The 27,096-nt window shown below is 41.4% G+C and overlaps 1 protein-coding gene across 1 annotated transcript in view; it reads right to left on the reverse strand.

The window, feature by feature from the left end:
- schip1 (schwannomin interacting protein 1) overlaps positions 1-27,096 on the reverse strand; it is a 237,072-nt gene that overhangs the window by 146,346 nt on the left and 63,630 nt on the right. The window contains exons 6-8 of the mRNA XM_086124988.1: positions 17,805-17,869; positions 16,466-16,531; positions 16,069-16,204 (exon numbers count right to left, since the gene is read on the reverse strand). Coding sequence (XP_085981114.1) covers positions 16,069-16,204; positions 16,466-16,531; positions 17,805-17,869 — 267 coding nt within the window. The remainder of the gene's footprint in view (positions 1-16,068; positions 16,205-16,465; positions 16,532-17,804; positions 17,870-27,096) is intronic.

The raw sequence follows: 27,096 nt of genomic DNA on the forward strand, positions 1-27,096 counted from the left end.
ATCATTCACCAATAAAAGCAAATTTGATTATGTAATACAGGGGTGCCCAACCAGTCGATTGCGATCGACCGGTGGCCCGCGTACTGGTCCCAAGTCGATCGCAGGAAGCTGTAGGTGGAAATGCGTGCCTGTATGTGTGTGTTATTAATATTATATATTTGTGTGTTAGTGTACACTGTACCCTAAGCATCCTGTCAGTTTCACTTTCACAAAAAAAGTATTTAAAAAAATAAAATCACTTTTAACCTACGGTGACGTGTGACCTCAATCTCTGGGATTTTTTTAATTTATTTTTTTAACTGTCCTTCAGTCGTTTCATCTGCAATTCACCGAAGGCAGGAGCAAAGAATGGGAATCTGAAGCACCAGTGGATCGTTTTAACACGATACATGTGAGCTACAAGAGTGATGTTCATGCATTTAACACACAAATACTAGTCATGTTGCTAATTTTAATTTGATTGCATTTTAACTCACATTTTCAGTACTTCATCAGCAAACTGGTGAATTAAACTTTGTCAATTCATGTAGCAGATACACACATAAATCGCCAAATAAAAACACCTTCCCCTACGCCGACTGAAAATTTGAGTAGGTGCCGGTAATTAGAATGTAACACTGGTGACATTATGAGCAAATGCGGGTTTATGCTAACACAGCAGCTCTACTTACATATTAGCTTTGATATGATGTTGTAGTGATAAAACAAGATTTACTTGGTTATGTAATGTCACACTTGATAGGTGGGCAGGCACCACAGAAACCCAACCATTTGTTTTCAAGCAATTAAAAAATTCATTGTCAGTAATGCCTCCAAATGAATGTTCTTGAGCTAATCATGAGAGCAAACTGTCTTCAGGAGAGAAGGCTCCCTCGCTAAACTGTGCTACAGCCACCTCAAACATCAATATATTTGGCAAAGCACGGCAAACGATTGGAATATTTCATCAAATCACTCATCGGATCAGTTGTTCACGACACATTGTCAGCCATTCCTGATCCAAGTCCGGGCAAAGTTGTCAAGCGTATTGCTCTGGCAGCTTTTAAATATTGCAGAGCGACTCGTGGAGCGCTGCACAGAGTGAACAAAGTATTCCGGGGGCGAAGAGACATGTCTTGTTGGAAAGGGAATTTGATCATCGAGTGGTAAGTCAAAGCCCGCGCGGCCAGGCATGCATCCAAAAGCCCTTTCCGGAAGCACAAGGGCTCCAGCTATTGTCAATGAGTACAGCTAAATATGACAATAATGTTAATTATTGATTTTCTGTTGAGAACATTCAGTTTGGACATTAAAACAATTAATTACATTGAACTTTAAAACCAGATAAAACTTGAAAAGTAGTATATATACTGTATAAAGTTAAAACATACAGTATCTCCCCTGAGTCTGAACACTTTAAAATGGGAGTACATGAACATTTTCATACTGACACAAGATTTATTTATAAAAAAAAAAAGAACAAGACGGATAGGATGAAGACACAAAAACACACCATACCATTTGATTCACAAAGCTATGCTTACTAAAGCCCACTACGAGAAATCTTGTGCATTTGCCAAACAACTCAATTCTCCGAGAGACCCGTTCTTCTACAACAAAGATGATAAAGCGCCTTTTTGTCAACCTCTCTGATCCCGCCGCAGGAGTGATGACACGAACCAAAATGTCCTTTTGGTTTCATTCGCGTGTGCAGTATTACTTCTCTTGTTTCCCTCACACATACGCAGTATCTTTCCTTTCACTCTTCTCACAGTTCAAGAAGTCGACACAAGAGAAATCTCTGCAAAGCTGTCAGCTGTTTTCTTTTTGCTCTACTGATGCATTGATGCATGTTGACTTAAAAATGCTGTCTTTTGTTTTTATAGAAAATTCCACTCTATAATATTGGACTGTCAAACTGCATTAAGTAGATGGCCACCGTGATTCCATTTGCCTTGGCCACGTGGGGCTGGTATAAAACAGATGGAGATCCTGAAAATGGACATCTGTGCAGTATAAATCGCTCAATGCAGAGGATAAAGAATATATGGTCGTTAGTACTGTTACAGTAAATGTCGAAATATAAAGGGTTATCCATCCATTTCCCATTATGTGTTAGCATTAGCATCAAGATAGTGGATTAAAGTTTTTTTTTAAATTACAAAACATACAATTCTCCTATTTATACATAGTTTGACGGTGCCTTTTTTATTCCATTGCTGTCGTCACATTTCTCAGGTCATGATGAGATGAAGCCAGAAAAATAAAAACATTTCTCCACAAAGATCTCAGGTGTGAACCCATTGCCTTCCAAAAATACTCTCCAGGCCCTCCCCAGCTGCACCTTGAGATCCTATGAATAACCCAAATAAAATGTGCGCCGTGGGGCCCATTGGCAAGGTCTTTGATGTTCTGTCGAGAACAGAGAGTCAGCGCTTGCTGCATCTATATATATTCAGATATAAGCATTTATGAAGCTCCCCAAGTAATTATCCCGGTTTGAACTGTGCAAACTGAAATGCTATGATTAAAGGGGGCCAGCTCTCACATCTCCACTGGCAGAAATATGAAGGTCAATTGTAGAGTAGTTTCTCGAAACATGTACGTTGTCAGTTTATTGGATTGCCCTTGCGGTTCGAGATGTGTCGTCGAGGAAGGGAGTACCAGACAGATATAATTTTTTCTTTTTGTGAGCGCAAAAGTCAACGTCAGAAAATGAGACTGAATCGAAAGATGTTAAAAAAAATGCTGTTTAAGTGAATATACTGTAAATTTGAGCTTTTTGTGAGGGGGGGAAGGAGGGGAGGAGACAGGGAAGTGAATGTGTAGTAGACACAGGTATTGATATATCCCAAATCATCGTCCTCCTTTGAAATGAATGGTGTGTCATTAATCGGTTCCAGCCTGGCTCCGAAAATCCAACAGCATTTTTCGAATGCGTGTTTTCCATCCATCCATTTTCCGAATCGCTTGATCCTCACTAGGGTCGCGGGGGGTGCTGGAGCCTATCCCAGCCATCTCCGGGCAGTAGGCGGGGGACACCCTGAATCGGTTGCCAGCCAATCGCAGGGCACACAGAGACGAACAACCATCCACGCCCACACTCACACCTAGGGACAATTTAGAGCGTCCAATCAGCCTGCCATGCATGTTTTTGGAATGTGGGAGGAAAAGGGAGCACCCGGAGAAAACCCACGCAGGCCCGGGGAGAACATGCAAACTCCACACAGGGAGGCCGGAGCTGGAATCGAACCCGGTACCTCCGCACTGTGAAGCCGACGTGCTAACCACTGGACTACCACCGGGCCGCCGAATGCGTGTTTTGAGGAAGTAAAATAGCACTCTTGCCTTTATGAAAACATACAGTAACACACACCATCAAATATAATGTAAGGACTTAAACAGTTTCGGCCACATTTTTTTGCTTCAATTCATTCCTCATGGTGTGTGGCCCTTGGCCACATGGGGGCAGTACGACGCAGACCGACACACATGAGGAAGAGTTTCACAACTTCCCATGCCACCGCTGTACCTACTACACGTAAATATGCCTGATCCATTTTGATTGATATTCAGGGAGACATTCATTGAATAAGATATCCATTAGTATGCTTGTAGTACTTTAAAGACTAGCATTGTAATATCTCAGAATAATCTCAGTTTTGATACAGCTCTTGTATTGAACATGTACAGGATACTCTAATTTCAGTTCTCATTTTGTGTTGCTATATCTTCGTGGCTTTCTGTCACTTTGTGTATTTATCGCATTTACAGACCGTTTGTTCATGCTGAGAGCAAGAAACACATTTTTTGTCGGTGTCTGTAAATACTATGTGTAGCCAAGCACATTCTTAATCACCAACCCTCGTGGTTGTGCTAAAATTACCCACAAGATTAATATGTGGGACCTGCATGCAGCTAGGTGAGATTTAAATGTGCACAGACACTGTCTTTGTGTTGGGGAACGTGATTCTTTTGGAATGCTTTTGTTTTTTTGGGGTTTTTTTGTTTTCAAGTTCAAGTTCGAGTTCAAGTCAACTTTATTGTCAAATGTGCTCTATATGCAACATACCACATTCACTGCCGGTTCTTCCTATTTTTGACCCCCCAAATTATTGTCCTCGATTAAAGGTCTGTTATGCATTCATCTTTGGCAGCAGCACAATCACTTCCAAGATCACAATCTCAATTGGTCAAGGCCAGAACCTTAAGAGTTATGCCTTTGAGGTTTCATTTACATTTTAAAGGCATTTTGACACACTTGTATTTTTTACAACTTTTTGTATTATCAGCATTCTTTAGAACATATGATTTCATCAGAATTAAAGTCCAAATTCAATTATAAAGGGTTCAATTCACCCAAATAAAATTCAAATTTGATATGTGTATTTCAGGCATTTCATTCCGAGAGCAATGCGGTTGTCAAACGTAATTAAAACATCATTGGAAAGCGTGACGCGGTTTTAGTTCAGCCATGACATCTTGGTCAGCAGCCGCTATAGCTCATTTGAAGCGGAGGAAGCAGCTTCATCATGAGCTCGTTTGTGGGATGCCCGTTTCCTGCATTCTTTAATTGCCATGAACTCCTGCTAATGACGGAGTGAAACTAAAGATAAAAAGGGAGTGAGATTAGCCTGTTGAGCTGATTTGAGTATCTGGTGAGGATATTGCAGGCACATGAGGAACAAGTATAAACACATTTTAGTTGGTGTGCGTGAGCATTGGCGATGCAAACGGGAAGGAGGTGACACATGGTTTGGAAGCGGGGGTGTCGGTAGATGGGCCACCGGCAGATGGTGAGACTGAGATAGCCATCACCGATCAATAGGCGACAAAAGCAGCCACTGAAAGATCAATAGTGTTCCTGCGTGTTTAAAGGACCTTGTAAAGTGAGTTCATGGATTTGTTTGAAAATTATTTTTGAAAACTTGTAAAGACTGACAACGCCGTGGTACTCAATTGTGGAGATGTAGCATCAAACTGTTTTTCATCATTTCAGTCTTCCTGGGGTTTTTTTTTTTTGGCATGACTAAAATGGCAACGAGGACCACGATATAATGTCCTACAAGAGTCGATTTTATGAACAACATTGACTTTGATACGAATATTTTTTGCTTTAGTGATTCCTCAAACATCTGAACAGATCTTTTCTGTAAATACCACCAAAAACAACAATTAACGTGTGCTTTTGATGGCAAAATAATCCATTTACAATTAATCCCCAGTGTAACAATTTTAAATTTTAAATACACACAATTTGCATGCCATTTCGTAGTAGTAGTAGTATTTAGTAGTGTGTGCGCATGCATGTGTCCCCTGCGTGTGCATGTGTAAAACACAAAGCATACACACTTGATTTGTTTCGGTGTGCCACATGAGATGATGTGAAGGGCTGATCTGGCCCCCGGGCCTTGGGTTTGACACCTGTGACTTAGCGCACTCATCCTTGGGTTCCTTCTTGGATGTAGTCGACAATAATCCCTGAAGTTTAAACAAGACAAACCCAAGGAGACTGAAAAGAACACGAAGCAACTCAAAATAAGGGGTGGCAATGGAGAAAACTAGCTTTGACAAAACATTCGAATCCAAAGTAACTCGCTGTTTCCCTCGTTGATTAGCAACTCTGCCTTGAAGCCATATTTAGGGCCTGAGGGATACAGTAGTCGAGGTGATGATGAGGACACTCTAGTTTACCAGTTTACTGGACTAATGAGGCGAGACAGAGCTTTGAATAAAATAAACAGGCTTAAAAAACAAACACAATTTGCTGTGCAAGTGGGATGAAAGGCCAGCGCCCCACAAGAGGTCCATGCTGTTGACCTCCGGATAACATCTTATCTTTATTCAGTCAATGAGTGAGCGACACTGGAATGACAATACAGTACAGTTCCTTATAATTGGTGGACTTTGTCTTTTTTTTTTTTAATAAGTTCCCTCATCATCTTCTAAACACCGACATCATTTCGGAGATGGATTTTCCGGGCAAGAGAGTCAGACAAAGAGAAGAGAATTGAAAGCAGGAGGGTGAAAAAGAGGGAAGCTCTTCTCCATCTTTTCATTCATCACAAATCAGTTTATTTCTCTCTAGAGAGCCAATCACTCAGTGTGATGGAGGATGATGGTCTCTCTCTCCCTCTCTGCCCCCAACCCCTTGCCAGTCTTTTTGCGCCCCCCACCCCCTTGCCCATCTTTTTGTCTCCTTTCTGTTCAATCGGCTTCCTTCCTCACCCTTTTTCTTGTGGGAATCCTCCACTCCTTAAATGCCAAAGCAATAAAGCAAAAACCCAAAAAGTATCTTCTCCCTAGTTCACGATTTTAATACAAATCACAGCTTAGATGGTCACAAGTGGTCGAGCGCGCTCTCTCTGGTATGCACGCACGCGCGCACACACACACACACACACACACACACATTCTACTTTGCATTATACACAACAGTCACTTTGCACGAGAAGCAGTCTTGAATAAGCAGCCAGATTGTTCAAGTTGAATAACAAGGAACAAATTAAGTGAGAGGGAGCTACTGCTATCACAGGAACCTCCGGGAGTAGGCCGTCATTTTGAAGAGAGATTTGTTGCCTGATGTTGTTACTTTTATGCCGCAACATGCCTAATGCTTTCTGCTGCACAGATATACTATCCTCTTCTGATTTTACGCAAACCTTACACCATCGGTTGTATTCACCATATACTGTATACTGAACACACACACGCTCGCGCACACACACACATACACAGCGTACATCAAAAGTCGATACAGCCCTGTTCAAAAGCTTATCATGCAAAAAAATGAGAAAAAAATAAATCATGTACCTTTTTCCACTTTTAATGTGATCTATAAATGATAAGGGGTCAATAAAAGAAAAAGAAATCAGAAACGGTGGTTGCATAAGTGCACACACCCTCTTAGAACTTGGGATGCGGCCGTTTTCTGAATTAACCAATCTCATTCCAACTCATGTTAAATGGTAGTCAGCAAACAGCTTCCCCCATTTAAAGTGCCTCTGAAGAACATCACATTAATTACTTTTACTGACATTTTTATTTATTTCTTTCTGCCTCAAGTAAAGATTTTGCGCCAACACTGAGTGGTGTTAAGAAATAGTCAGAACTAACGTCCAAGTTGCATCCATCTTTCTATACCTCTTAACCTCTCTGGATTCTCTCCCATCTGACTTCAGTTAAGAGGCGGAGTCAGAACTCTCCCAAACGCACGTGGGACAAAAAAATCCGTGATGGTCTGACGAGACCAAAGCTGAACCGAACTATAGATTACAAAAGGTGTGTTTGGCGCAAACATACTGTAACACTGCCTATTGCCATTTCAAGGGCCCTCCAAAGGGTTGAAAGTCTTTTATTGAAGTGGTAGTTGGCTTCACGCACAGCTTCAAAAAAGAAAAAGCTCTTTAACAATGTCAATCAAAACTGAGTTTTATTATTTGGATTTTGGATCCGATTATACAAGTGATGATGCCACATGAGCCACGTGGTCAATATTTATCTGACCATCACGACACTGATCAGCATCATATGAGGCAGGCCAACTATGAGGTTCTTTGTCCCCCCACACCCCCTTTTTTTTTTTTAATCGGATTATCACAAAGAACAGCACACAATAATAGTCATTTAAAAAAAGAATCGGAATTTGAGCAAACAAGCCCTCACATAAAATTATGTTCAGACACTTTGCAATGCGGCCAGTATTGCCTTGATTAACTGTGTGAGACCCCAATCAATAGATCTGAGAACCGGGATGAATTTTTATGGCATCAATCTGCTTCTTTTTATGCCCACAGTCTCCCAAATTAGACATAATGCTCAATTACGGCCTTGTTGGCGAGTGACTGCAGGATGGGCGGCATAATGGGCTGCCACTGTGAAACGTGTACTCTACATCCGAGCGAGTGGTTCTTATTCGGCAGTCTGACGTCATCCAGAAACCCTTTCATATTTAATTGGAGAAGCACGGAATTAAAATGGCTCAAGGAGAAGGGATGGATGAGAAACATGTGGCTTTTTATACCCAGATAAAATGATAAAAGCGGATTCTCTTTGAAACGGGCCACCCCGTTGTGATGCTGATGTTTGAGAATAAAGCGTCGACACAAGGCCCTTGAGCAATGAAAAGATCCAACGTGAATGCATCTGATTCAGAGCGATTGTGTTCTGATACTGTCCTGCAAACAAAAAGGGAGGATGACAATCCTTTTTTTTTTTTTTACTGTGCAGGTTTACTGGACTTGGAGCTCCTCCCTGTAGTCGTCTGCCATCTACTCCACAAAAGCAGAACAGTGACCCCCGGTGTAGCCTACTGGATATTGCAACGTTAATAAAACCGCCATCCATCCAGTGCTTGTCCTCAAATGTTTTCCAGGAAACTCGCAGCTGACTTTGGGAAGAGGCTGCCAACCAAATCATAGAGTGCATTATAGGAAAATGAACATTCGCATTCAGAGCTCAGTACAATTTAGAGTTTCCACTGAACCTCATATGGGGCATGTCTTTGGAATGTGACAAGACCAGGGGAAAACCAACAACAGCGCAGGGAGAAAATATAAATGACACACAAACCCGGAATCTCACAATTGTGAGACAGATGTGCTGACCATGATTCCACCGTGCTACTTGCGAAATTTAAAAAGGTGAAAGACACTTGAGTTCCTCTGTATATACAGTAGCTTAAACTATTTAGTTTAACTACTAGTTTTACACTTGTATGATAGTTGAAAATATCAAAAATGGTTGCTGCTTTCAGCTCCCAGGCCACTTCTGTAGATGGTATGCTCAATTTATTGTTTTCACCTGGATCAATCAGCAGTGAACTTTTTTTACACAGCTATAATTTATTGGTATGAGTTCAGAATGTTAAAATATTATCTCAGATTTTGCCTCTATAATCAATAAAGGTTTAATTAAGGAGATGGGAATTTGAGGTGTTCCGAACAGTTATGTTGACGATTCCGATCATCCATAAATGAGATCGGCCGATAACGACTCAGATACCAATCACATGGATTCGTCGTTTTAATTTTGGAGCTGCTCACAAATGATTCTTTTAAGAATCAATGTTGAATGTTTCTAAATCTCGACATTTGCACCCAGAACAGATTGTGTTAAACCTGATGTGTCACCACGCTTGAAAGTGTCTAAATTGTACTTGTCATTTTGATGTCAGGTGAGCAGATGTGCAGACGTCATATTAGAGATTTGTTATCATATGAGGGTGGAGTGGGGTGTGGGGGAGGGGGGTAGTGGTTGGAGCTCCATGAGTATCAAATCGAATCCAAGGAGTCACATGAAAGTCACTCCGCGAGCTCATTCAAGCGTCCACCGAGTGCGTTGGGTTGTGTTCACAGGAGGGTTAAAATCGAGCTGCTTGACGCAGCGCATGTATGGCCGGCGAGGGAAAGGTCACAAATGATTTTGTCCATCAATAACTCTCACGTCGGCGTGTCCCCGCAGTTTCCAGCCCGTCCAGTACAAGAGGCTTGCATCTCGGACACCTTCATATCTAGGTAAAAGATTACGACAGGAGGGATTACGTCCATTAAAGGAGCCCGGGCGGCCCTCTCCAGGGGAAGATGAAGAAGCAGCGGAAAAGCGTGTGTCGGCTGTCTCGTCAATCAATTTGCAGCAAGAAAAAAAAAAGATTAAACTTGTGAGCCTGCGCCTCTGCGAGGCTTTGCTCAAGTAATTTTACAGAATCCCTAAATCGTCGGACCACTGTGTGCTGTATGACTGTCAAAGGTTCGTAAAAAGCATTGCATCTAACTCTCCCCGACGACGTGACAAGTGGGAAGTGAGCGTTGTTTTCCAGAGGCGTGCCGTGTATGGAAAATTTTCATAATTACAAATTATCATCTAAGTGGAAATGAGGTAGGCTGCGGAATGCACAAGATCACTCATAGTTTGGCAAGTGTTGCTGTGATTAGGATGTCCATTCATTAGCCACAACATGAGGTACACCCGCATAATCGAATGGGAACCCCTCGAGGAAATAATAATGCTATGTTGTATATCTGTATGATAGCAGGAAAAGCCTACGAGAACATCAGAACTTGATTTGGGATCAACCAGAGGCACTTCAAATAGTGGCAGATGTGTGTTGACTCTCATTTCACATGAGTTCAAATTCAATTGCTCAATTCTGAACACAGACACATCCCCAGTTCGAATAGGGTGTGCACACATGGAACGAAAATCAAGTTGAATTGGAAAATTGGTTTTGATTTTTGAGATGTGAGTGCATCAACTTGAACCGAATCCTTCCACTTTTAAATGCACAGTCCTTCCATCAAATTGTCTTTTATTCGAGAGGTACTCAACCATAATATGTATGAATGTGTGTGTGTGGAAGATTAGTGTCACTTGTAAAAAATCTGCAGTTCCAAATATCCATCTTGTCATTCTAAAGCGCAGTCATTTCAATGAGCAGTATGCTTGGCCATCAATATCACCACCTCACTGGCACATATGTATTTATCAAGTCTTCAAATCAGCCCATAAATAAAAAGGGGCATAAAGCAGCACCATAAAAACGCTGCCACGGCAGCGGCGAGTTAATTGCGAGATGGCGAGCAGCCTGCTGTCCACCTGCCAGCTAAGGCGACAAGGCAGGCTTAATGTACAGTAAATACAAGAGAGGTGAGCTTGAGGGCTGAAGTCATTCATACCGTGATAATGCTAATCCTTTACTGTAATAACCATTCTGCAGCGCAGACACAATGCGTGACCTTTACTGTGGGCCTCCATCCATAGCAATGATGGCTTTTGCAGAGAACACAAAAAAGGAGGCTTTAGAAAGTCCAGTTCGTCCCATGGGCTGAATTCGACTATATACAAGGGGTTAAATGCTTTGCATGCTGCCTGGTGGGGCTCAGTAATCTCCTGAGGTTCTAAAAGCTTTGTTTACTGATGAGCTCGAAAAAAAATGGTGGCGGGTTATTCCGGGACAGCTCTGAAGCTAACCTTTAGAAGCAAAAGACGGCGACACAACAATGACTGCACAATCTCGGTGGAGGAAGCCGCCGCTTTTTTTTTTTTTTTTTTGGTTTGGTTTGGTTTGTTTATTGAACATAAAACATGTATACAGTAATAATTTGACAGAAAATAAGGTAGATAAAAAAAGAAAGAAATCAATCTTCATACAACACAGTTATTATGTTCAAGGGAGTAGGAAGAAGTAAAAAACTTATCTAGTCCTACCCAGTTATGTGATTGTATCTAATAAATCATTTTTATATCAATCAGAAAAGAAAAAAGTAAGAAGAAAGAAGTCTCCATTAAGGCTCATACTTTACCCTTAACCGTGATATTTTTACAACTTTTGGTTTGTATCGGGATTATATACTTCCACACCCTGACACTCTTGTGTCAATTTTCTCTTGTATTCATAATGGATATTTCAATACCTTTCTCTATTTATCAACTTAGTTCTGATTTATCATTATATTTAATGTTTAGAATTTATCATTTTAACTCTGATTGATGTAGGTTGTTTGTACTATTTTTTTGAATTTGTTTTTGAACTCAGCAAGCGATTTACTCATTTTCAGGTCCGTTTCGAGATTATTCCACAGATTAACACCTTTGATAGATACACTTCTTTGCTTGATGTTTGTTCTTGTTTTGAGTTTTTTGAATAAGTTGGTACCTCTTAAATCATAGCTGCTTTCTCGAATTTCGAAAAACTTCTGAATGTTTTGGCAGAGCAGGTTATTGTGTGCTTTGTACATTAATTGGGCGATTTTAAAGTCAACCAGGTCATAAAATTTCATCGTATTTAATTTGATAAATAGTGGATTTGTGGGTTCCGTATATTTTGATCTATTAATAATTCGAATTGCTTTTTTTTGTAGGTTGAGAATAGGGAGTGTGTTTGTTTTGCAGGCATTTCCCCATATTTCCACACAGTAGGTCATATATGGTAATAATAATGAAGTGTATAATGTGTACAAAGATCTCTTATTTAGCACTTCCTTGGTTTTGTAGAGGATCCCTACGGTTTTGGCTATTTTTCTTTTTACGTGATCGATATGTGGCTTCCAACATAGTTTTGAGTCTATTACTAATCCGAGAAACTTGGTTTCATACGCTCTTTCTATCTCAATTGAGTTTACCATAATTTTAGCTTGGTGTTTGATTGGTCTTGTGCCAAAAACAATTAACTTCGATTTTTTCAGGTTAAGTGACAATTTATTTCTGTCGAACCAGTTTTTTAATTTGTTTAATTCGTTTTCTACGGTTGTCAGGAGCTGTTTCAGATTTATTCCAGAACAGTAGAAAGTTGTATCATCAGCAAATAGGACACATTTAAATTGTTTTGAGACCTTGCAGATATCATTTATATATAAGATGAATAGTTTTGGACCAAGCACTGACCCCTGAGGAACTCCGTGAGTGATTTTTAGTTGATTTGTTCACATGTGGCATCATTTGAAGACTAAACACCACCCACTCTCCCCTCCCGGCTTCCAGCCCCTTGAAACTCACCAAACTTTGCCAAACGTATCTTATCTCTGCTTCCAGCTTTCCATAGGCGGCTGCGCGGCCTAATAAATGCGAGCAAACGAAGGTTGGGGAGAGCAATGGACAGACTAGGACGAGTGAAGGACATTCAATAAGAAGAATGAGGTCAAAATAAACAAAGGGGTGGGGGGGGACAGGGGCCTTGATGTGGAGAAATAAGACATCCCAAATAAAAGGTTTGAAAATAAAATATCTCTCAATAAAAATCACAGCACAATGGCCAGCAGTTTAGCAGGTACCTTTTTCAAGTCCTTTTTTTCCTACAATTCTTCAACGAGTTTTCACTTTCTTTCTTGCAATTCCTAGTTGAAGTTTATTGTCAAACTAAACATAAAGCAAAGAGAATTGCGCATTGTGTGTTTCAGACAACTTCAGAGCATTGTCCTAAGGAAGTCTGATTCGCTTAATGCTAACAAATAGGGTTCCCATTAGCCATTATTTTAAAAATCTATTAATATGCCAATTATTTTAATGATTATTCATAGGTTGAAAAAAATGTTCATGCCTATATTCTAATAAAGGACATGATTTCAAATTGAAAGTGCAGAAAACGGACAAACAAAAATTATAATTCGGATACCAGCTTGCTCATGTCAGAAAATAGGGAAACATTTTTGATTCAACAAAAAGATAATCATTCCGCTTTAAAGAAAGACTACAGAAATTGGATAATATTTATTGCAGAGAAGCTGAAATTCAGAGCCTCTGGACAATTTTAAATGAACCCTTTCAGGGACAGCGGTTACTACAGTGTACAGTTTATCATGTTATCAGGTTACAGGGTGCATGCAAGGGTTAAATAAGGACTTTAAATGATTTATCGATTATCAAAAATATTCGTACTCAATTGTCGATTCATCGATTAATCATTGCACCTTTACTAACAAACAAAGCAAAATGCCACGGGATAACTCATGATCTAATAGGTAATTGCTAATAAACTAATCGGTAGAGCAACACATGTAGGCAGATAATAAAACAATACTCAGTGGCATATTTTCTTTGTCCTCTGTGGAAAGAAAAAAAAATACGTCAAGTACTCCTGCAGCAAATAAGCAACGTGTGATCGTCTCCATGAACTGCATATCCATCCATGTTTTCATCACACCATTGCCGTTAAAAAAAAAAGACTAATGTAATATAGGAAAACACTTATTTTAATCGTGAAGGTATAATTAAAATATATGACAAAATAAATAGGAATATTAGACTACAACATGAAGAGTGAACGATATGTTAAATGTGGGGCAGTATAATGCCACAGCAATTAAACCATGAGTGCTCAAGAGTGATGAAAATATCAATAAACCGCGCGACGACGAATTGCACTCAGCAGACAAGTTCCTATAGCTCAACAACTTCCTCTAGCGGCCAAAAGCCGGTCCTGCCACAAAGGTCAGCACCACGCAAGTAGACAGCTCCCTTCCCCAAAATGCCACAGAAGCAGTTCAAGTGCATTTTCGTCTCTTCTATTTTGTGCCACAATCAACACCGTTTCTTCTTCTGGCAATGCTGCCAGGGGGAAAAAAAACTTCAAGCAATCCCCTGCAAACGACGGAGATTGACCAGTAGTTACTGTATATATATATGCATCCATCAAGGCCAAAGGCTAAAATTGAAGCCACAGTCATCCTGAAGTTGCCATGTTTGTGTTCACACCAGCTTCTATGTGTCTGTGTGTTAGAGGTGCTTGCCATGCGTGTGGGTTAATGCACAGGTCCAATGTTATGAAACAATAAAACCCCGACAGCTGATTCATAGCAGAGCATAAAATCCAGAGTTTTGTTAGCTTCCTGCTTAATGAAAACTATAATTTCTGCCTGCTTCGCCACAATGCTACAGAGCGCGGGGATCGATAATAAAGACAGTACATCGACTGTACAGTATTGTCATGGCGATGGGCCAGCTTCGGGAGTGCGTCAGCCCCGGCATACGTGTTTTATCCCTCTTAAAAATCACATGTAGATCACAACGTGAGCTTGAATTGTTTTTCTACATACGGCACACCACACACCAGTACGTGTTCATCTGCACCCATGCTGCGGCGTCATGCGGCCGGCCGCCTTTTCCAAGACTGATGCTGCAGGCTGAAAGGTTACACATGCAATCACGTTAGAGACGGAGAACGCATTGCTGCTGTGTCTCGGGAAAATATGAATGCGCGTATGTGACACGGATTTACTGTCTATAGCGGCAGCAGGAGCGCATGTGCAATGGAACATAGCGCATTACTGGGTCAACAATACAAAGTGTTCGAAATACAAGCAGGGTGGAGCTGCCACGGCCACCAAAGGGGCAATAAAATAAGAATAAACAGTAAGAACACACGGACAGTAACATGCGAACTCCACAGAGATACTTTGCAGCACAGATTCATGCAGACACATACAAAGATTTGCATGACTACTGTAAGTGACTCAGGTCACAAGCCATTCTTTACAGAGGATAAAGAATGTGTGTGTGTATTATATATATATATATATATATATATATACACACGCACACACACACAGAATGTGTACATTGTGTTCAAAATGTGTTATAACACAGCAACAAAAATGCTATTGTTAGCTTGTTTCTGGTGTTTCCTATAATGCATGAACATTAAGCTCGTGGATGGAAGGGAAAGTTACAGTATGTGGTTGTTTCAAATCCATGTGTGATATATTTTGTTTGGTTTGGACAGTAAATTTCCATTAAAAGTGTCATTAAACAGCTCAGAGCCTCTTTTCTGAAGAATACTTCACTGTTGAGTTGAATTTCGCGCTCTCAAGTCAGAGCAAAAAAAAAAAAAAAAAATCAGCATTTATCGACAATCGAGTCATTTGTCTCTCAAGGCAGCACTGCACCTTGGAAATTAAAGCTCGACTTCTTGGCTCATATTCGTCTCAAGATCAATTGAAGACAAATCCAAAACAATAAGCCTCACTTCTGCAATCTAACCGGTGTGGAGTGTATTATAATCACCATCATAATAAGAGATCCATTTTTGCTGTTTTGTGATTTGATCAGAATTCTCCATGTATTATACAATACTCCCACCCATACACATGTCCCCACAACATACACACTCTCTCCATGTGATGATCATTCACTTTTGCCACAGGTCAAACTCACTGAGCTAAGCATTTTTCAGCAATCCCACAGGAATCTCAAAAAGCATGTCTAACGCAGGACGTGCGATCATTGGACGACTTCATCATCGTGCGTGAGTGCATCCACTCATTTCACACTCAAGTCTCCGCCCTCCTCCATATGACCTCCATTTATTCACTAAATCCAAACCTAATCGTCTTCCTCTGCTTTTCTTTAGAGTGACATAGCGGACAAGTGCCACCTTTCAGGTGGAGTGGGTGGGGGCGGGTGGGTGATAGGTGTTTATTTCTTTTGCTTCATTGAAAAAGTTGACCATTCAGTCAGATAGGTACAGTGTTGGATATGAAATAAACCAGTAAAGATTTGCAACACTTCACCCAAAAAGCTAGATACAGGCATCATCAAGAATTCCACCAGCAGCACGAGCGGGAATGTCTGCTACGTAAGCGACAACGCGCAACTTACCGGGGTGCTGCCATCAGAGAGGGTGGCCATGCTGATGGACATGCTCATCTTGTCCGAGGAAGACAGTGAAGACGGGGAGGGGCTCCTCTTGTCCGCTTCCTGTCTCTGGAGGAAGTCACGCCAGGCGCGTTGGATGCTACACACACAAGCACAGCTAAGAGTCTTTCTCCTGAAAAGTGCAATTTTCCTTCCACTAAATCCACATCTCCACCTATTCGTGTCACATTACTACCGTGGCCTATAAAATGTTACTTTTCTTTTTTTTCTTTTCTCGAAATCATCCATCAGCTTGTCAGCTTTATGTCATCCGGCCTTGAGTAAATCACAGCAAGAACGTTTTAAGCGGGAGTCATCAAGTTTTTTGCAGCGTTGGTGGACAAATTTAAGACAGACTCACATCAAAACTTTGGTCTCAAAGGGCGGGACGTTCATGTTGTCGTCCTGATCCACCGTCAGGTCCTCACTGCAGAGAAGGTAGAGGACACGGACACGGACACACACACACACACACACACACACACACACACACACACACACACTTGAAGTGCGTAGGTCATTGCCAAACTACAGGACAGTTTATCTCCTCCCAATGAAATCATCAGTGCACAAAATACGAAAAACATGCACTTGTTGTGTCAGTAATCAGGTATCGAACTCCAAATGTGTTTGAAGAAAAAAAATAAAATAAAAATGTTGATCAGCTTGAATATTTTCTTATCTTTGCAGTGCATTCCACTGAATATAGATTGAAAAGGCTTTCCAATTTGGATTATGTTTTTATTTACATTTTGCACAGCTCACTTTCATTGGTTTATGTGCAATTAGGTTCATGCAAACAAAACAATGTAAAACAACAGATTTGCTCATGAAGCGCATCAGTGTTATGGTGTTATATCTGTGAAAGCAATAAATATTTGAACAAAAACGGTGGCTCAACAGTACATACAATACAATACAGTAATACGATCAGGTGTTTCTCTGTCTATTATACTGCCCCCAGGTGGTGAGGACACACACACACACACACACACACACACACACACACACACACACACACACACACTGCTCCTTCCATGTCCACTGAAGCAAATGTGGCACAAATTGTTTCTTTACAGTCGATTCATAATGTTACTGTATGTTTTTTAAAATGTTTTAGAGAGCTGTTGGGGTTCAATTAATTTGAGCACAGACGGAATCCGTCAATGGCATTCTCATTCATTTCAATGCGGCTTACATATCATATCAAATACTGTGCAACACACAATGAGTTTTTAAAAAGTTTTTGTTGGGCGGGATTTTGTTGACATGTCTTCCTTGTGAAGCATTTTGTATTCTCAAACACATTTCATATTGTGCTCTAAACTTTTGTCTTTCATTATACTTTTTTTCTTCAAACAAAACTGTAATAAAAAGCAAGAAGTTTTTTTTGTTTGTTTTCTTTATTATATTGCTAAGTTTGGATGAGTCAAATTACATGAGTACCTCCCTCCTGATGAGTAACCTCCAAAAAAGATCAAATTTCTAAAAATGTCGGTGCCTTAATTGTATGAACAGTAATTAACAAGAGACCGTTTCAACCCATCTGGTCAAAATGGGCTTTGAATGGATGCTGTGTGGTATGATTGCTGTGTTACTATGCGTGTGTGTGTGTGCGTGCGTGCGTGCGTGCGCGTGGGTTGGGTGTGTGTGTGTGTGTGTGTGTGTGTGTGTGTGTGTGTGTGTGTGCGTGGACTTACGTCTGCAGCTGGAAGCCTCCACCGTTCGTGTGCTTGAAGCCGCTCTGGACGCTCTTGAGCTGCTCCTGTGTGACACGCAGAGAGGGACAGGCATAACTAATTAGTTGACAACAGACAGCTGAGGTCCAACATTTGAAGTGTTTTTGATCAGTGTGCTCATGTAACGCATGCCCAAACTGTTCTATGCCTTTCCTGTGAAGAAAACATGTGTAGCCGATAGATGGGGTACACGTTGACTGATTTGGACATGTTAACCAAATTTTTAACTATCAGGAACCTTACACGATGAGGAAAAAATAAAAACGGCAATGTGTTTCCTTAGAACTCTTATACAGCATTGTTTCCTCAAGAAGACATCACACACGGCACAATATCTAAGGTAGTGGCAAGACTGACCTGTGCCAGGCAACAAAGCCATTTCATTGACTTGGAAAAGTTTAAAAAAAAAAAAAAAAGGCTTTCAGAGGGATGTAGCACTCGTGGAATTGTAAGCTAGCAAGAACCCTTTTATCCTGCATGTTTCAAATGCTTTCCTCCTCCAACCCAAACAATTCAAATGATCAACTCATCAGCCAAATCTGCAGAAGCCTGGTCACGATCCTGATCGTTCCAATCAGGTGCGTTGGAGGCGGGAAACATCTGTACCATGCGGCATAGTGGCTCTGGAGGACAGGATTTGGACACTCCCGGTTGTGGCGACTGCTTTGCAAAGTATTTCACTAATGCTGATCTGATCTGAACTGAAAACAAAGAAAATAAAATGTACTGTCCGCCTTCAAAAAGTAAACAAACAAACTAACTAAAAGAAAAAAAATCTAAATAAACCCAGCCAGGCTTGTGCGTGATGAAGATAAATCGAGTGGAGAGAACATCACAGGACTGCCTACTGCTGAGACCACAATTACATTCTTCTTGGCAGCCATTTGTCAGCAATCAGAAAACATTCCAGAATGAATATTGAACTGGTATAATGGAAAACAAAACCAAAACACACTCCTATCGCACCCCGCACCACAGGATAATCCATCCATCCATTTTTTGTTCCGCTTTATCCTCACAAGGGTCACGGGGGTGCTGGAGCCTATGCCAGCTGTTTTCGTGCGGTAGGCGGGGGACACCCTGCACCAGTTGCCAGCCAATCGCAGGGCACACACAGACGAACAACTATTCGCGCTCACATTCACACCTAAGGACAATTGAGAGTGTTCACTCAGCTTGCCATGCATGTTTTTGGAATGTGGGAGGAAACCAGAGTACCCAGAGAAAACCCGCACAGGCCCAGGGAGAACATGCAAACTCCACACAGGGAGGCTGGCGCTGGAATCGAACCCTTCACCTCTGCACTGTGAGGTCGACACGCTAACCACTGGACGACCGGGCCACCCCCACAGGATAATCATTCATGAAAATCCTCTAGACATGATAATCGGGCCTTTGCTGATTTTGATCACATTGGAGGGAAATTGCTCTAAATTACCTCGATTGGAGGTATGTCCACTTAAGACACAATTGGAGGAAAAAAAAATCACCAACTGATCTCACTTCCTCGCCTGCTGCTGCTGCTCTCTGCCTCCGGTCCATGCTCACGCCCCATCCCTCCCCATTCAGCTCCATCCTAATGAGGACAAGGCTGCCTCTACATAATTGAGCAGACTAATTCAATTACAAGGGAGCAACAAAGTTTAAGTGGAGCAGTTCTTCCTTGACGAGCCAAAGGGGGTTCAGGCGAGGCCGCGAGACGAGTGGTTCGAGTGCATCGCTGGCCCCTGCGAGCTGCAACATTAGCGGGTTGATGTGCCATTATTGTCCAGACCGGGGATGCGCTGCAGCTGTTAAAATGGCAGACTTGCCCATCAAGTCGGTAAGACTTGAGAAGACAATGACTGGTATATTCGAATTTCCAAATGCGACTGGATTATTTACTTAGTATTTAATTGGCATTACTGATGATTGCGCCCCCTGACCCAAGAATACGGTACATATTGCAATAGCGGGGGCCGAAACAGGTACATCTGGACGTTCCGATGTGATCCAGTCGGGAAAAAAAGGTCTGCCTCAACAAAGTTAATGCGCTTACTGTTGACAGATAGGAGACATATTTTTCACATTTTCATTCTTAGCGATGTGCTGTACTTTTTTGGGTTTAAGTCTTACGAAACCTGGAATGCATCATAAGAAGCCGTGTTTTTCATCAAATGTTTTTTACCTTCCGGGTCCTCTCTCAATCTATGTCAAGCAATTTAAAGTTATTGTTGCACAATGAAGTCGGGTTAAAAGCATATATGCAGGAATGCGTACATATTTGAAAAAGAAATACTTCTTTATATTTATCGAGTTTGTATGAAGCTAGAATGTGATGTAATATGAGTTAATATTTCAATGTTAAAATTCATTTAGATTTTTTCTTATGTCCTTTTCAAATTTTTTGAGATAATAGATTTTGAAGGTTTTTTTTGTTAAATGTAAACTGTAATTATTCAAATGATACAAAATAAATTCATGTGAGTTTTCCTTTTTTGATAGATTTTTTTTTTGTTTGAATTGAATTTCAATTGAGAAATTATGTTTCCCACACATTTTTGATATATTGTGTTTGCTCTGTAGGGTGCAGTGCAAACTACAACCACAATAATAAATACATTGTTACTTCTTAATATATATATATATATATATATATAATCAGCATTCCCTATTTAGTAGCTCCACATGCACAGAGTTCAAATTGAACACAAATGATTATTCCACGAACTAGAACACCTAATGTGCCTCATTTCCTCAAATTGAAAGTAGCAGGATTATTTTGGCTGTTGAGTGCAGCCAGTGCCGTTTTTCTCATTACGTGGCCTCCCAGAAGGAACAAGTAGCTCATTAGATTGAATCAAGCGCTGTGATTAGTGATCAATGATTGCTTCAATGTGCTGTTTTCCTCTTTCAGATGCGTTTGGCTCTGTGGCAGTCTGATGAAAAGAAGAATCTGGAAGGATGAACACGTAGGCCCAGCTGGAGATAACAAAACCTTTGTGTGATCTTGTCTTCGTGGAGAGTCGGTGTCACTAATGCTTTGTTTTCCTTGAATAAAGCGCTCTGTGTATCTTCCCATCTCACCCCAAAAAGACAGCTGCCGCTCTCATTTCGAGTGCATCACTCTCCGTCATACGCATTCAATCAGACACACGGCACTCAAATGTGCCGTGTGGGAATTTTCAGCGAAGAAGATGAGAAATGGACAAAGAGGAAAGGGAGCATACACGACTCTAAAAATAGCTAAAGAGATGCAGAAGTTGTGTCAGAGACAACACACAAAAATGTCAACGTGTAAGCTGTGTCTGTGTGTGTGTGAGATTGAGAAAAAGAGAGAGAGGGAGAGGGGGGGAGAGAGATTTGAGGTTTAAGTTCAGTGTTAAGGGGTTAAGCATTTTCAAAGATAAGCTTTGAGCAAGGGGCTAGGAAATGTATGTGTCAGTCAATTTTTCAAGCAGTGGGTGTGCATGTGCGTGTGTGTGTGTCTGTGTGTGCATGCGTGTGTGCTGAAAAGAGTTGGTGATAGGGCATCGGAGTCATAGATAATAAAAGCAGATTATGAGAGAGATAGAGAAATACTCGACCAACAGATTGACAAAAAATATATATATAACACACACACACACACACACACACACAACACACACACACACACACACACACACACACACACACACGTCCATCCATTTATCATCTGATCCACTTATCCTCACAAGGGTCCCCAGAGACCAAAAACCATCCGCGCTCACACTCACACCTAAGGACAATTTAGAGTGTTCAATCAGCCTGTCATGCATGTCTTTGGAATGTGGGAGGAAACCGGAGTACCCGGAGAAAACCCACGCAGGCCCGGGGAGAACATGCAAACTCCACACAGGGAGGCCGCAGCTGGAATTGAACCCGGCACTTCTGCACTGTGAGGCCGACACACTAACCAGTCGACCACCGGGCCGCCCTAAAAAAAAAAAATAATAATAATAATAATAGTAATAATTCTGTTCCTATGGGTAAAATCTCATTCCCGAAGAACCTTTGGAAGTGTCCAGCCCAAACACGATGTGTAAATGAGCCAATAATTTTCAGCTACTTTTTATAGTGTCTCACTTTTGTTGGGCCTATTAATTGACCAACTGCGCCTGTGAGCATTTGCTTGCCAAACAGAAATCCAAACGCCGATAACTGGAGTGCAATGTTGGCCACTTAAGGAAAAGCCTGACTTCAGCAGGACAATTTAGAACGACTCCTTCGTATCGATTTCAATATCTGCACCATTCCACGTTGTGTAATTACCTCGGATGGAAACGAAACATTACTACACCTGCCCCTTGAGACATCGGTCCAACACGGCCTAAGTTCACACCTGTGCCTTTGCACCTGTGTGAAAGTCTACCATCATATCCTATGTCTTGAGCGGGAAGCCCCAAAAAAGTACCATCTCATAAACTAAACGCTTGCATAATTTAGAGGCAACGTTGACAGAAAATCTATAGTCATTTTGGGCTTTGGCAGTGCCAAGTAGGCTTGTATTGATTGTGATGTGGAAATGTGCACGCGTCTCTACGTGCATGTGTATGTGTGTTGGCATGCGTGTTGCTGGATTTATGGGAGAGTCAGGCAAAGAGCGGCTAGTGGGGAAGGAGGGGAGGGACGGCTGGAGGAGAGCGATTCTGATGGATACGAGACCTTGAACCCCGACCAACGTAAATGAGCAGCAAGGAGATAGCGCCAACACGCCTAGACGGGAGGATGCAAAGACCGATGTGTGGACTGGATTCCCAGTGTGCTAAGGCAAAGTCAATGGAAGAGGTGGCAAAATTACTCACGATATCTACTGCAGTACTTTGTCAAAGTAAAGATGCAAAATTATTGTTGACCATTATTAGACACAAGGGGACACTAAACTATCGTGAAGATGACGGGGAGAAAAAAAGCAATTTAGTAACAGTTAAGAGCTGCCCTTTGTACTTTTTTTTATTTTATTTGGAACTTGCCGGCTAACCTGATATGATCTCTTCACTTTTTATACTGCTTATTGTTTTTATATTGACTTTGCAGTGCCTTGGATTTTTTTATGGCCACCCGCTATTGTCCGTGTCATTCTTTACTGTCGTACACTGTTGCCCCTTCAGTCTTTGCCGTAATAGAAAGTTTTAAGCCATGTCTGTTTCTCCCATTTTCAATGACAGGATAGTAAAAATAATGTTTCTATTTGATAGCTCTTTTCTTCCCTTCGAATTAGGCGGCAATAAAGCTCACAGCTTCATTCAAACAGTTGCATTACGATGGCCCTTGCCATTTAAAATGGAGGGGGGAAAAAGAAAGGGAAAAACCTGGACAGAAGGCTACCAGTGATAGTGACGATCAAAAGCACAAAACACAAATCCTTCTTAAACGTGGGATATGTTTCTTTCTAATTCAGTGAAACTCCTCTACAACGAAATCATGTTTGCAGCAAGACATTTTTAACAACAGGGGGTTTTTCACTGTAGCAAATTTGATTTCAGATGTAAACACACACACACACAAATGTATGTGTACATGCACACACAAACGTAAGTGTACTCTTTATTTTTATTCCAATTGTGAAGTATGAGCATCCACTTATTTGACACTTCATATAGTCAGCGTAGCGTCCAGCGTCAGAGCTCTTCTTGTTTTAGCTGCTTGCCATCCAAAGGTCCGTTTTGTAGCCATTTTAGCAATGCAACGTTCTTGCTGCGTCTGAAACTAACAATAACAAATACTTCCTGGACTACTGCGCATGTGTAAACCAGTGTGGTGGTTGCTGTTGCCATTTCCGAACATAGCAGTAGAGGTCGCTGTTGGATTAGACTTTGTTGTAGTGAATCTCGTTGCGAGGCAAGAGCAGAGAAAAAGATTTCGCATAACCCAACAGGGGGTTTTTTTCGTATGGGGGGCAGGAAAGTGGGAATGGTGTTAATGCATGAAGATTTTTTCACACTCGGCGGTATTTTCGCCCATGTAGGTTTCGTTGTTGAGGAGTTTCACTGCATGACACTTGTCACTATTGACATTTTACCGACAGCTCCTATTCGACCTGCCTGAAAGTTATTTGTCCCGTTGGTAAATTGGTATCAGTGCGTTGGTATTGGACCACATTTCAATTCGGTGTACACAATTACAGTTTAATAGAAAAGCCGTGACAATGGACCTCCAAGTTGTTGGTGAGAATGAAGCACGGGTGGAGGTATTAGAACAAGTGTTTAGGCCCGGAAGAAATTAAATTGGACCAAGGCCAGCCGTCCAGCCCGAGAAACAGAGAAACAAGAGAAACGGCCCGCCTGGCAAATGGCCTTCATCTTCGGGTGTAAATCTGTCCCTCGCACCTCCGACCCATCCACACACACACGCTGGCGTTTTAAATAGCTCTGCCGCTCCTCTAAATGTCCCTTAACTCAGTCGAGGGAGCAGAGTGACAGATGAAGAGAGAAGACGAATGCACAGGCAGACAAAATGACTTGGCGGCCTATAAAAACACAAAGTCATGTTCAAGTTCCCCCTTTATTTGCTGCTCTGTATTCAACTCTTTCGGCCTTTCACGGTCGCCCTTGAAGTCGTGCCACACGCTACAAACAGGATAGTTTTCCAGTTTTCCACACATCCCGGCATGCGTTGTATCCTGCTACACTTGGCTCTGTTTGTCAGTGCTTGATGAGCAGCCCGACGGGAAGCGCTGGCAACAAAATCCGAGCCAGCACGCGCTCGGGTCGCCATCCAGAACTGCAGCACATTGGCCAGCTGTGTTTGTTTGCCTGATGAATGCAATTAGTTTTGCGATACATACACACACTCACGTGGGCACTTTTTTTTTTTTAAGAATAGATAATTGATTCATTTTTATTTTTAAGTGCTAGAGACCCCCCCCCCCCGTAAAAATAAATAAATAAATAAAATAACCATCAAAATCTAAATCAATGCAATGCAGTGACAAATGGAGACTATTTTTACCCCCCTTGAAGACAAAACTGCCAAAGAGCAATGAAGCAACTTTTGAAAGTGGTTCAAAAAACGACAGGCAAAGGGGCCATTACGGTGGCCGAGGCTTTTAAGAGGTTTAAGGCAATGACCGTATAATTGCAAAGTGCCCCTCCCGAGCTGGAGTGAAGCCAGGAAACTTGCTCATCCAAAAACTTTCCCCTTAGGCTTCTTTCAAAAGAATTGTTGAAAATTGCTGTAAAAAAACACATACAAAGGCAGCTTTTGCATTAAGCTCATGCAATGCTTTATATGTCAATGTCTTAAATCCCCATTCCAAAAACAAAACAAAACAACAAAAAACATGCCCTTTAAAGTATTCATTGCGTTACAAGCAAACCAGCGCATTTTCAAACAGATGCAGCTGAATAATAACAAAATTATTGCACACCAGATGTTCCTAGAAGGGAGTATGAGGCTGGCTTGTATATTTGATTAGCAAAAATTGATAAATCTTTAGTTTGTGTGAGAAATGGGGAGAACATTCCAGAAAATAAGAACTCAATATTCAGCTTCTTGAATAATGCACCCAAAAAGTAGCACAATTGTTTTGTCTGTGAGACTTGGACAAATCGCCCCAAAAATGTTTGGTTGTTAGCAGGCCTAATTAAAATTATTGAGGCTTGAAAAAAAACAAAGAAAACATTTTTTTAAGCCTTCTAACTTTAAAACAAAAACACACACACACACAAATCCTGAAAATAGGGTCTTGGGTAAACAGTAGCAAATATTTCAAGCATTCGTATGCAGGTTAATGGAATACTCTAAATAAATTATCCTGAGGTGTGAGTGTGAGATCTAATGGTTGTTCGTCTATGTGTGCCCTGCGATTGGCTGGCAACAGTTTAGGGTGTACTCCGCCTTCTGCCCGAAGACCCTGCGACATCCGCGAGGATGTGTGGATTAGAAAAAGGATGGATGGCATTACCGGAGAAGTAAACCCTTAATTTAAGTGTAACTCTGGGCAAATGTTGTGTTGAGCATCAACTGAAGACTTTTTTTTTTTTAAATCTCCAAGTGGTCAAAATCGAATAACATCATCCTCAGAAACAATAAGAGCTGCACTAAAACTCCCGATGGGAGAAGTCGAAAAACAAACAATAGTTCATGAAGGGCGCGGAGTTCTTTGAAACCCCTGCTGGAAATATAAAAGGTGAAAAAAAAAATACATCACAACAGAAACAGAGAGTTAGGAACACCAACAATGCTGGCCTCTTCTAATTGCAAAAACTACATGGGGCCATTTGGCCTATCACCATGTAAGTCAGTATAATTATGGGTCGACCTTGAGGCTAGCAGTGGGTCCAGTCACCTCGCAGCCAAAAATCTGTCACAAACCTGCTTCTGCACTGATGGTTCCCAAACTAGTTCCACACAGCATGGCACCATCTGCCATGGAAAAAGACTCTTTCTCTTTCTTATTCATGCCCATATATACACATACACACAGCCACATTGCAAAGAGGTTCCAGGCAGCTTCTATCAGACTCCCAAGGGTGCCCCACAGTCCAGCCGGCGCCATTTCACCTATCGCATTCGCTTGACTTTTTTTCTGCCACAGGGACTCAAAGTCTGTCAGTAGGCTCCAGTGTGTGATTGTGTGTGGTATAGATAGCACACGCCTGAGAGAGGTTGACTTATCTCCGGTCAACTCTGGCCAGACTCTGGGCCTTATTTACAAAAGGTGTGTGCGGTCAAAAACAGGCGCAAATTCAATTGCTCATACAAACAGACACGGGAGCTGATCGACTTGCTGGGCGTGCCCAGAATTGCGTCTGCGAATGGGCAAAAGTGCCGCGCGTTTCATTTTCACATTGTCGGAGGAATATGCGAAAATGAATGAACTCAATATGTGCGATGTGATTTCTCAAAGCTCAGACAAATTGCAGCGGGTGACTTTGCATTTTTGAATACTACATCTGAAAAGCAAACGATAACTGACAAAATGTGAGATGAATGGTGCTCTACAGCTTGTCGAAGCATTTTTGAAATGCCAGAAACAAAAAATACATTGCATCAATAATAAGCTTTTGGGTGAGCTCGAGGCCAACTTGGAGCCAGTTACAATAGCCATGCCGTAACAACTATATATATCTTTTAAAAATGAGTGAAGTCAACCAGAACTTTTATACGCTGGCTGGATTCCCCCAAAGTATTCGAGCAACTGTAACAGTAACGTGGCCGTATTGCTTTTCCACGAACTCTTCCAATTCCATCACATGCAAATGTATTTTGCGTTTGCAGTGCTGTCCCAAATTTTCCATGGTGAAAACAA

The sequence above is a fragment of the Hippocampus guttulatus genome, chromosome 12 (assembly GCF_054856545.1).
Source record: "Hippocampus guttulatus isolate MCC_2025c chromosome 12, RoL_Hgut_1.0, whole genome shotgun sequence".
NCBI classification, from domain to species: Eukaryota; Metazoa; Chordata; class Actinopteri; order Syngnathiformes; family Syngnathidae; genus Hippocampus; species Hippocampus guttulatus.